Genomic DNA, 12,539 nt, shown 5'->3' on the forward strand with positions numbered 1-12,539 from the left:
TGCCCTGTAATAGCTCTTGGGCGGTGTGCCTTTTGTCGCCTAGGCTCAGCAGTTTGAGCACCGCCTGCTGTCGCTTAGCGACGGCACTGCTGCTGTGCCTAGAGCTACCGACTGATGGCGCCGTGCCCACGGATGGTAGTTCGGAGGAGGAGGTGGAGGAGGGGTGGGAGGAGGAGGAGGCATAGTAGGCCTGAAACACCTGGACCGAGGTAGGCCCCGCAATCCTCGGCGTCGGCAGTATATGAGCAGCCCCAGGGTCAGACTCGGTCCCAGCCTCCACCAAGTTAACCCAATGTGCCGTCAGCGATATATAGTGGCCCTGCCCGGCAGCACTCGTCCACGTGTCCGTGGTCAGGTGGACCTTGTCAGAAACGGCGTTGGTCAGGGCACGGATGATGTTGTCTGACACGTGCTGGTGCAGGGCTGGGACGGCACATCGGGAAAAGTAGTGGCGGCTGGGGACCGAATACCGAGGGGCGGCCGCCGCCATGAGGTTGCGAAAGGCCTCGGTCTCTACTAGCCTATAGGGCAGCATCTCCAGGCTAAGCAATCTGGAGATGTGCACATTAAGGGCTTGGGCGTGCGGGTGGGTTGCACTATATTTGCGTTTCCGCTCCAGCGTCTGGGGTATGGAGAGCTGAACGCTGGTGGATGCTGTGGAGGATCGTGGAGGCGACGATGGGGTTTTTGTGCCAGGGTCCTGGGCAGGGGGCTGACTAGCAGCTGACACAGGGGAAGGAGCAGTGGTGTGCACGGCCGGAGGTGAACGGGCTTGTTGCCACTGAGTGGGGTGCTTAGCATTCATATGCCTGCGCATACTGGTGGTAGTTAAGCTAGTAGTGGTGGAACCCCTGCTGAGCCTGGTTTGGCAAATGTTGCACACCACAGTCCGTCGGTCATCTGGTGTTTCCTTAAAGAACCTCCACACTTCTGAAGATCTAGCCCTCGCCGCAAGAGCCCTCACCACGGGAGCTTCACTAGTTGACAGTGGCGCTGATGCACCAGCTCTGGCCCTGCCTCTCCGTCTGGCCCCACCACTGCCTCTTCCAACCTGTTCAGGTCGAGGACTCTCCTCCGTCTCAGAAGCACTGTGTTCACCCGGCCTCTCAACCCAGCTTGGGTCTGTCACCTCATCATCCTCCGATCCCTCAGTCTGCTCCCCCCTCGGACTTCCTGCCCTGACAACAACTTCCCCACTGTCTGACAACCGTGTCTCCTCATCGTCGGACACCTCTTTACACACTTCCACTACGTCAAGAAGGTCATCATCACCCACAGACTGTGACTGGTGGAAAACCTGGGCATCGGAAAATTGCTCAGCAGCAACCGGACAAGTGGTTTGTGACTGTGGGAAGGGTCCAGAAAACAGTTCCTCAGAGTATGCCGGTTCAAATGCCAAATTTTCCTGGGAGGGGGCAGACTGGGGGGGAGGAGGCTGAGGTGCAGGAGCTGGAGGAGTGGGGATTTCGGTGACATGGGTGGACTGCGTGGAAGACTGACTGGTGGTGGACAAATTGCTCGAAGCATTGTCAGCAATCCACGACATCACCTGTTCGCACTGTTCTGGCCTCAACAGTGCTCTACCACGAGTCCCAGTAACTTCAGACATGAACCTAGGGAGTGTAGCTCTGCGGCGTTCCCCTGCTCCCTCATCAGCAGGTGGTGTCTCACCCCGCCCAGGACCACGGCCTCTGACCCCTGCAGTAGTTGGACGCCCACGTCCCCGCCCTCGTCCTCTACCCCTAGCCCTCGGGTTAAACATTTTTAAAATGAGAGTTATAACTTTTTTTTTTTTTTTACTTCTTTTTGTTTTTTTTGGTGTTTTTTTGTGTTTTTTTTTTTTTTTGTGTTTTTTGTTTTTTTTTGAGTTTTTAAAACCAAACAATCCTATCCTATTGCTATGGCTATTTTCTAGCCAAGTATCAAAGGAAGCACACTACTATGCCAGATGAGATGACACTGAGTTATTGCCTAATAGAAATCCAACCCCTACTGAATTTTGCCACTTCGGCCTTTGCTATGGATATGTGCGCCACTAAGCGCAGAACACAGCGGTCGCAAGTCTCACTACAAATTGCTCAGAATTGGCAAGTACATGCACTGCAGAAACTACAGCCACCAGCAGATCAACCAGAAATCAAATATATAGAACGCTACTGTAGGCTTCAAGAAGCTGTTTGTATTCTCCTATGGCTATTTTCTAGCCAAGTATCAAAGGAAGCACACTACTATGCCAGATGAGATGACACTGAGTTATTGCCTAATAGAAATCCAACCCCTACTGAATTTTGCCACTTCGGCCTTTGCTATGGATATGTGCGCCACTAAGCGCAGAACACAGCGGTCGCAAGTCTCACTACAAATTGCTCAGAATTGGCAAGTACATGCACTGCAGAAACTACAGCCACCAGCAGATCAACCAGAAATCAAATATATAGAACGCTACTGTAGGCTTCAAGAAGCTGTTTGTATTCTCCTATGGCTATTTTCTAGCCAAGTATCAAAGGAAGCACACTACTATGCCAGATGAGATGACACTGAGTTATTGCCTAATAGAAATCCAACCCCTACTGAATTTTGCCACTTCGGCCTTTGCTATGGATATGTGCGCCACTAAGCGCAGAACACAGCGGTCGCAAGTCTCACTACAAATTGCTCAGAATTGGCAAGTACATGCACTGCAGAAACTACAGCCACCAGCAGATCAACCAGAAATCAAATATATAGAACGCTACTGTAGGCTTCAAGAAGCTGTTTGTATTCTCCTATGGCTATTTTCTAGCCAAGTATCAAAGGAAGCACACTACTATGCCAGATGAGATGACACTGAGTTATTGCCTAATAGAAATCCAACCCCTACTGAATTTTGCCACTTCGGCCTTTGCTATGGATATGTGCGCCACTAAGCGCAGAACACAGCGGTCGCAAGTCTCACTACAAATTGCTCAGAATTGGCAAGTACATGCACTGCAGAAACTACAGCCACCAGCAGATCAACCAGAAATCAAATATATAGAACGCTACTGTAGGCTTCAAGAAGCTGTTTGTATTCTCCTATGGCTATTTTCTAGCCAAGTATCAAAGGAAGCACAGTACTATGCCAGATGAGATGACACTGAGTTATTGCCTAATAGAAATCCAACCCCTACTGCATTTTGCCACTTCGGTCTTTGCTATGGATATGTGTGCCACTAAGAGCTAAACACAACGGTAGCAAGTCCCCCTGCTAATTCCTCACAAAATGGTAAAAGATGCAAATTAAAATAAAAAAAGTAGAACGTTATTGTAGCCCTAAGAAGGGCTGTTGGGTTCTTTGAGAATCACTCCTGCCTAACAGTAAGCTAATAGAACACCCTAACGCTTTCCCTGACCAGCAGCAGCTCTCTCCCTAGCGGCATCCAGAGACAGAATGATCCGAGCAGCGCGGGCAGCGGCTAGTCTATCCCAGGGTCACCTGATCTGGCCAGCCAACCACTGCTATCGACGTGTAAGGGTACCACGTCATGCTGGGTGGAGTGCAGAGTCTCCTGGCTTGTGATTGGCTCTGTTTCTGGCCGCCAAAAAGCAAAACGGCGGGAGCTGCCATTTTCTCGAGCGGGCGAAGTATTCGTCCGAGTAACGAGCAGTTTCGAGTACCCTAATGCTCGACCGAGCATCAAGCTCGGACGAGCATGTTCGCTCATCTCTACTTACAACCATTTGTTTTTAACTTTTCACCATGAGTAAGGCTTAGGTACAAGCCGAAACGCGTAGGTGGCTCGCCTACATGCTCACTGCACAGATTTTTTAATGTGAGAAGAATAAACGCTATCTTTTATTGGATGTGCCACGTCTACTTCGTTTTTGGTTTCACTACAAGTGGTAGGTTTCCTTTAATCTTGGATCTTTATTTGTTTAGGTTGTTTGATCATTTGTCTCCATTTATTTTGTTGCCTGGTTTGGGGTCTGAATTTAGACAAGGTGCCCATTACCAGATCTATATTTATTCTGTGGTTTTGGGGTCTGTACTTATTTTATCTGATATTGGGTCTCCTCTTCTTTCCTGATCTGCTTTGGGGTCTCTATTTGTTGATGGTGTCTGATCCTTAATCTCTATTTATTCCCGGGTCTGGTTTGGGGTCTGTATCTGTTACGATTGTCGGATCTTGGTTCTCTCTTTATTCTGCCATCTGGGGTCTGTATTAGTTGTGATGTCCATCTAGAATCTGTATCCATCTAATGTTTGGCTGATGGGGTCATTTCCATCCCCTGAGACTGAGGCCATGACCCGTGTAATTCCTGTGTCCATGGATGATGATGTTACTTTATATCTCTCTTTAGATGCAGAAAACGTCACAGATATTGAGAAACCTGATCTGATCATGAAAAAAGCAGACGTGGACTCCTCCTCAATCCAAGAAAAATGTAAATTACAAAAATGCTTAAATCAATTTAACCCCTTAATGACCTTAACGGCTTGTTTTTTGCATAATAAATTGCACTTCATAGTAACAGTATTTAATATTCCATGCCGTGTACTGGGAAGCGGGAAAAAAGCCAAATGTTGTGAAATTGGTGAAAAAAACCCATTTTCTTGTGGGCTTGGATTTTACAGCTTTCACTGTGCACCACAAATGACGAGTCTACTTTATTCTTTGGCTCGGTGCGATCACGGAGATAAAACATTTGTGTAGGTTTTATAATGTTTTTATACATTTACAAAAATTAAAACCTCCTGTACAAAAAAATTATTCTTTATTTTGCCATCTTCTGGCGCTAATAACTTTTTCATACTTCGTTGCACGGAGCAGTGGGTGGTGTCATTTTTACAGCCTTTTTATTGAATATTTTATCAAAATTTTTTAGCATATTTTGATAGATCGGACATTTTGGGAAGCGACGATACCAACATGTTTTTGATTTTTACTGTTTATATTTATATCAGTTCTTGGGAAAGGAGGGTGATTGGAATTTTTAGGTTTAATTTTATTTTATTTTACTTATTTATTAATATTTTTCCAGACCCCCTGGGGTACTTTAACCTTAGTTTGTGTAATTGAGCCTTCCATATACTGTTATACTATAGTATGGCAGTATATGGGGATTTTCCACACCATCTATTACAATGTGCAAATCACACATTGTAATAGATGGGGAAAAAATTAGACAGCCTCGGGTCTTTGTACGGCTGTCATGGCAACCAATCGCCACCCCCCTGGTGACTTCACAGGGGGCAGTGATCAAATCCAACATGGCAGCACCCATGCACCACCAGGATGGAAATGAGTCAGGCATCTTTGTCGGAGGCATTTACAGGGTTTGCAAGCAAACGCCCACCTTGTATGGAGAGGGTGCAGCCCATGAACCCTCTCCCCACACCCGCAGCTGACGTGTAAAGGTGTATTATGTCCTCAGTTTTTCTTGGTGGTCTGGTGGTCAGGAAATGAGGGGTTTGTTTGTGTTAATCAATTGTCAATTAAGCTGAAAGTAGGGAATTTATGTCCATGTCTATTATGTAACAATGACTTGAATACGTTTTAGTTAACAGGTAAAAAAAATCTAAATTTGTGTTAGTGTTCAAATAGTTATGGACCTATCTGTACACCTCTATATAGCCCTATAGAGGACACAGCGATGGTCCAGGATTCATGATGCTGTTTGTCCATCTCTATGTATAACTGAAGTTCACTTTTCATGTCTCCTCTTCCTTTGATAGATAAGAATCTCGCTCTTCATGGTCGACCCACAATGTCATCCATTCATAAGGATAGCGATTGGGGCTATTTGGGAATGGCAGTAAATGGAATAGATGGAAACCCAGACACCGACTTGTATCACGGATCGTGTTTTCACACAAACAAAGAAATGTCTCCCTGGTGGAGGGTGGACCTGCTAGAGTCCTACACAATTCACTACATAACAGTCACTAACAGAGATGCCTACGGGAGCAGGATTAATGGTGCAGAAATCCTTGTCGGATACTCTTTGACCAACAATGGAAACAGCAATCCAAGGTGAGCCTCAGCCCTTATTGCTGTCCAGGCTTTGTTAACATTTTTTTACTTATTTAACTTGTCACAGGTGCTCCTCCGACCCACATCCCGGGTTGCAGACGCACCCATGCTCCTCTCCGTGCCCCCGGAACCCCGGGACTGCTCTCATCTTTCTTCGATCCAGCGCTTACGGAGATTTAAAGGGCCAGCATGCCAATAATTCATAGTATCATAGTATCATAGTATATTAGGCTGGAAAAAGACGCAAGTCCATCAAGTCCAACGTAAGAATTAAATAAATGTTTTATCCCCATAACCCGTGATATTTTTTCTCTCCAGAAAGGCATCCAGGCCTCTCTTGAACATGTACATAGAGTCCGCCATAACAACCCCCTGCGGCAGAGAGTTCCATAGTCTCACTGCTCTTACAGTAAAGAACCTTTGTCTATGGTGATGGTAGAATCGCCTCTCCTCTAGGCGTAGAGGATGTCCCCTGTGTATGGTGATGGTAAAATCGCCTCTCCTCTAGGTGTAGAGGATGTCCCCTGTGTATGGTGATGGTAGAACCACCTCTCCTCTAGGCGTAGAGGATGCCCCCTGTCTATGGTGATGGTAGAACCTCCTCTCCTCTAGGTGTAGAGGATGCCCCCTGTCTATGGTGATGGTAGAACCCCCTCTCCTCTAGGCATAGAGGATGCCCCCTTGTCCTGGTCACAGGCCTAGGTATAAAAAGATCTTTGGAGAGATCCTTCTACTGTCCGTTCAGGTACATTGTAATGAGGTCTCCCCTCAGCCGTCTTTTTTCTAAACTGAATAATCCCAAATTTTGTAATCTGTCATTGTATTCTAATCCCCCCATTCCCCTAATAATCCTGGTTGCTCTCCACTGCACCCGTTCCAGTTCTAATATATCCTTTTTATACACTGGTGCCCAAAACTGTACACAATATTCCATGTGTGGTCTGACCAGGGATTTGTATAAGGGCAAAACTATGGGGGATACGCTATCGTGCGCCAGCGTATGATAGCCCCGCCGCTACAAATTCGCAGCCCAATACATGAAGAGGCTTCTGCATCTTCATGTAACGGACTGCCAGTTGCGCAGCGTTTATCCTACGCCAGGCAGGGCCTGGCGTACAAAGAAACGCAACCAGCAACTTTTCACGTATGAAAAGTCGCCGGCAGCAGCGAGTGCGCAGGTGCGGGGACAGTAACGCCCCGCGCCGGCCCACTCCCGTCCGGTCGCGCCCCCCGCTCGGCCGGCCGCGCCGCCCCTTCACGCCCCACTGGCGTGAAGGTGGCGGATTGGGGAAAATAATCGCAAAAGCTAGCAATAAGCTAGCATTTGCGATTATTTCAGGGCCTCTGCGCCACTGGCGGTGCGCAGAGGTCCTGATAAATATCCCCCTATGTCTTTATCATGAGAATCTATTCCTCTCTTGATACATCCCATAATTTTATTTGCTTTAGCAGCAGCCGCCTGGCTCTGGTCACTAAAATTAAGTTTACCATCCACCAATACCCCCAAGTCCATTTCAGCTCCAGTTTTACCAAGTAATTGACCGTTTAGAACATAACTATACTTTTTGTTTCCAAGTGCATAACTTTACATTTATCTACATTAAACCTCATCAACCATTTCTCTGCCCACTCCACAAGCTTCCCCAATCCCTCTGTAATGCTAAACTATCGACCTCAGTATTTATTACTTTACGCAGTTTAGTATCATCTGCAAATATTGAAACTTGACTGTGTAAACCCACTACAAGGTCATTAATAAAAATATTAAAAAGAAGAGGCCCCAATACTGACCCCTATGGCACTCCACTGGTAAGGTCAACCCAATCTGAGAATGTGCCATTAATGACCACCCTCTGTTTTCTATCACTAAGCCAATTACTTACCCAAATACACAGATTTTCTCCTATTCCCAGCAGTCTCATTTTATATACCAACCTTTTATGTGGCACGGTGTCAAATGCCTTTGAAAAGTCCAGATATACAACATCCACAGCGTCCCCCAGATCCAGTCTTGAATTTACCTCCCCGTAGAAACCAATCAGATTAGTCTGACAGGACCGATCTCTCATAAACCCATGCTGACGCTGGGTTATAAGGTTGTGCACAGTGAGATACTCGAGGACAGCATCTCTAACAAACCCCTCAAATATTTTCCCCACCACAGCAGTTAGACTCACGGGTCTGTAGTTTCCAGGATCGCTATTTGATCCTTTTTTGTATATTGGTACCACATTTGCTATGCGCCAGTCCTGTGGAACATAACCAGTCCTCAGTGAATCTTCAAATATTAAAAATAACGGTCTGTCTATCACGATACATAGTTCATGCAGAACCCGGGGGTGTATGCCATCTGGCCCCGGTGATTTATCTATCTTAGTGGTTGCGAGGCGGCGCCGTACCTCTTCCTGGGTTAAACTGTTGACATTCCAAAAAGAAATTACATTATTCCTCATTGTGTCTCCACCAGGGGATTTTCCTGGGTAAAGACAGTTGAGAAAGGGACATTCAGTAGATTGGCCCTTTCCTCATCTCCTTCCCCCATGACCCCCATGTTATTTCTAAGGGGACCCACACTCTCTGTTTTTAGTTTCTTATCATTTATATACTTGAAAAATAATGTGGGATTATTTTTGCTCTCCCTGGCAATTTTTCTCTCAGTCTCTATTTTTGCAGCCTTTATCTGCTTTTTACAGGATTTATTTTTCTCTCTATAATCCTGTAATGCCTCATTGCTACCTTCACGTTTTAGCACCTTAAACGCCTTATCTTTCTCGCTTATTGCTTTCCTTACAAGACTAGTTAGCCACATAGGCTTTTTCATGTTCCTCTTATGCTTTTTCCCATTAGGTTTGTGTTTCTCACAGGACTTTTTCAGAATATATGAGAAAAAGTCCCATTTTGGGGGGGGGCTTTTGTCTTTGAGAACATTATCCCAGTCTATGCCTTTAAGGTCTTCCCTTAGTTGCTAAAAATTTGCCCTCCTGAAGTTTAGAGTGTTGGTTGCCCCTTCCCTAACGTTCTTAGTAAAGCGTAATACAAAATCAATGATATTATGATCACTATTCCCCAGGTTCCCCCCAACCTGTAGTTTTGATACCCTAATTGGTGCTGACCAGCTGCCAATTCTGTTAAATTCCCTGCCAGATCTTTGTGCCTCAAAGCTTTAGAAAGCTTTATCTCTATGCCTTACGACTGTTTGTTGAATTCCCGTTGTGACCCCGGTTCCGCTCCTGACTTCGCTCCTCCACTGCCTGCCTTGGCCTTTTGCCTTGCTCCTGACTCCAATCCTGTGCCGCCGGTTCTGACCTCCTGCCTGTCCCTGACCATGATGCTGTATCACGATTCTGTACTTCGCCTTGGCCTCCACCGCAACAAAGTCTCGCCTGTGGAGCGACCCGTTGGTACCACGCCACAGCAAGTCCAACCCGCTTTGTGACTGGCTCTGGTGAAAGCCGGGTGCCACTTACATTTCGTTCCCAGGTGTCGTCTTACACCATTGTCCACGGTGGTACAGAGGATCCACTACCACTGATCCTGAGAGTAAGATCTGGCCATGGATCCCGACAAGGCTCCGCTTCCTGAACTGGCTGATCTTACCACCATTGTGGTCCAGCAGTCTCAACAGTTTGCCGTGCAAGGACAGCAGCTCACCTCAACTCACCGCAAGAATTCACCGCCACCCTGCAGCATTTATTGGCTACTCTGCACCAGCATCCAGTACTGCCGGTACCACTCATTACTATGGCTGCATTGTCTACTGCTGAACCCAGGCTGCATCTTTCCATGCCCTCCAAATATGATGGTGTTATGCAGTAGTTATGCAGCGGCTTCATTACTTAGTGCCCCCTACATATCGAGCTGATGCCTTCACAGTTTGCCACAGAATGGGCTAAGGTAGCTTTCATGATCAGCCTCCAGGAAAGCCCTGGCATGGGTTACTCCCCTCTGGGACAGGAACGATCCAGTCACGGCTACTCTCACCACGTTCCTTTCTGAATTCCGGTCTGTCTTTGAGGAACCTGCCCAGGCGTCTTCTGCTGAGACCGCACTGCTGAAGCTGAGTCAAGGGGACTCCTCTGTCGGAGACTGCGCGGTCCAGTTCAGTACTTTAGCCTCCGAGCTGGATAGGAATGAGGCGGCCTTGCTTGCTACTTTTAAAAAAGGACTGTCTGGTCAGATCAAAGATGCCTTGTCTGCACCGGACCTGCTGTCTACGCTGAGTGGTCTCATCTCTCTGGCCACTCAGATTGACATCCGGTCTACTGAGCATTTTGAGGAGCAAAGTCTGGAAAAACCACAAGTCAGTACCCGACGTCTGCCCCGCCTGGCTCCAGTCTTCCAAAGACCACTTCAGCCATCTTCCGTGTCTGCTGAAGAGGAGCCCATGCAGGTGGATAGAGCTTGTCTGTCTTCCAAAGAGCATTCCAGACTAAGACAGGAGAACCTCTGCCTCTATGTGCCAGCCCGGAGCACTTTCTTATGTCTTCTCCCAGCTCCTGCTCCCGTCCGGCCTGGCGTGCGCTCACCGCTGATTGGCGCAGGCACTTCCAAGATCCCTTATAGGCCGGCTGTTCCCAGGATTCCCGGCCGGATCTTTGAGCTACCTTGCCTTAGTGAAAGCTTCCTGTGCTCCCTACGTTTATTCCTTGTTCCTGCTCTGCTGTATTCCTGTTGTGACCTCAGACCTGACTTTTGACTTCTGTATCTCTGCCACCTGCCCCGACTGTCTGTCTGTACCTGACCACGTGCCTGGACACCGATTCTGTACCACAACCTTGGCTTCCCCCGCGGGCTAGTCGCATCTGTGGAACGACCTGGTGCCACCCTACCGCAGCAAGACCATCCCGCTTTACGGCGGACTCTGATGAAGACCAGGTTCCACTTAGATTCTGGTCCCAGGTGTCGGCTAGTACCATCTCCCGCGGTGGTCCAGAACCCTGACAACCATTAGATGCAATGAAACCTTTTTACCGATTCCTCGCTATTTTAGTGCCAAGAGGCATGAGATTTTTCAATTTAAATACATTATGATAGAACAAGTGCCACCCTCCAGACGAGGGGGTAATATTAAACAATTATTGAGGCGTTGTGAGGCTTATTGGATTCCTCTACTTGACACACTGGAACTCCATATGATATTATGATATTGCAAACATATAGTAACTAAAATGTTTTTGTTTTCACTATATTATAATAAATATGACTTGAACATGGTTACAATATAATTTTTATTCTTTGCATTGATAATTGTGCAATTTGATGTATATTTTTACCTTTAGACACGGACTGTGAAGTATTTCACCTATTGAGCCTCCCTCTTGGTTACATCACATCCCAGCTGAAGTGTGCCTGAGGGTGTGATGTCATTAGTAGGAGATTTACTTGCCTTATATAATGAAGTGTCTTTATGTATGTTGATATCAGTTGACAAAGGCTTGTGGACGGGCCCGAAACGCGTCCTGATCCGGCTCCTTCTTTGTCTTTTTTACAAAAGAAGGAAGAAGAATCACTAAGCAGTGAGTGCCAGGATTTTTTCTTTCTACTGGTAACCACATACGGCACTGAGTTACCATTCAACAAGACAAGTAATAGATCAAAATTTGTGGCAGATTATATTTTTATAAGGTAACACCAAAAAATATCTTATATGTAAAAACAAATATTTTTTCAACTTTAAGCCTCTAACCTCTTTTAAAGCAAATAACTGTGAACACATTTTTTTTTAAAAAAAGCATTTCTCTTGAAAAATAAAGCCATAAAAATAATTCCCAAAAAATAAAACGTTAGAGACATAAAAAGTACACAAAAAATTGGACAAAACCTGAATGTGGAAATCACTGTGAGCCTGAAGCAGTTAAAGAACTTACGCAAATGTGAGGCAATTCAGGACACTGAGAGGAGGTTGGTGACAGACATTTCCTCCTCCCGATGTATATCAGTAATAGTAGAGCAGGGAGCGATGGCCTGGTATATGTATATATGTGTGATACGGACACTTACCTGTCATCCTTTCTGTCACAGGTGTGCTCTGGTGACTTCTCTCCCAGATGGAGCGACTCAGACTTATCAGTGCGGAGCAATGGTCGGGAGATACGTCAATATCGTTTTGGCTGGACAGACTGAGGTTCTTCACCTGTGTGAGGTTCAGATCTTTGGAGAGCAATCACCGGAGGTTAAAATCTGATGATAAAATAATGACAGCAATATAGTAACAACCCCAATAATCACTGCACATATAACTGCAAGATATCATGAAATAAAAGCTTCCGCACATTCTCCGCCTGCTGTGTCATTTTTCACCTTTCAGGGTCCTGCTCGACAAAAAGTCAGACATTGCTTCTTGGGATTAAGGATGTGTTCCTCACTGTATGGGGGTAGTGTCCCTCTCTGTATGGGGGTAGTGTTCCTCACTGTATGGCGGTAGTGTTCCTCACTGTATGGGGGTAGTGTCCCTCACTGTATGGGGGTAGTGTCCCTCACTGTATGGGGGTAGTGTCCCTCACTGTATGGGGGTAGTGTCCCTCACTGTATGGGGGTAGTGTCCCT

The 12,539-nt window shown here is 46.5% G+C and overlaps 1 protein-coding gene across 1 annotated transcript in view; it reads left to right on the top strand.

The window, feature by feature from the left end:
* LOC140122764 (fucolectin-like) overlaps positions 1 to 12,269 on the top strand; it is a 64,505-nt gene extending 52,236 nt beyond the window's left edge. The window contains exons 4-6 of the mRNA XM_072143960.1: positions 4,321 to 4,404; positions 5,696 to 5,993; positions 12,015 to 12,269. Of these exons, the coding sequence (XP_072000061.1) occupies positions 4,321 to 4,404; positions 5,696 to 5,993; positions 12,015 to 12,177 (545 nt within the window). The 3' untranslated portion in view covers positions 12,178 to 12,269. The remainder of the gene's footprint in view (positions 1 to 4,320; positions 4,405 to 5,695; positions 5,994 to 12,014) is intronic.
* Positions 12,270 to 12,539: the final 270 nt, after the last annotated feature.

This window comes from Engystomops pustulosus, chromosome 3, assembly GCF_040894005.1.
Source record: "Engystomops pustulosus chromosome 3, aEngPut4.maternal, whole genome shotgun sequence".
NCBI lineage: Eukaryota > Metazoa > Chordata > Amphibia > Anura > Leptodactylidae > Engystomops > Engystomops pustulosus.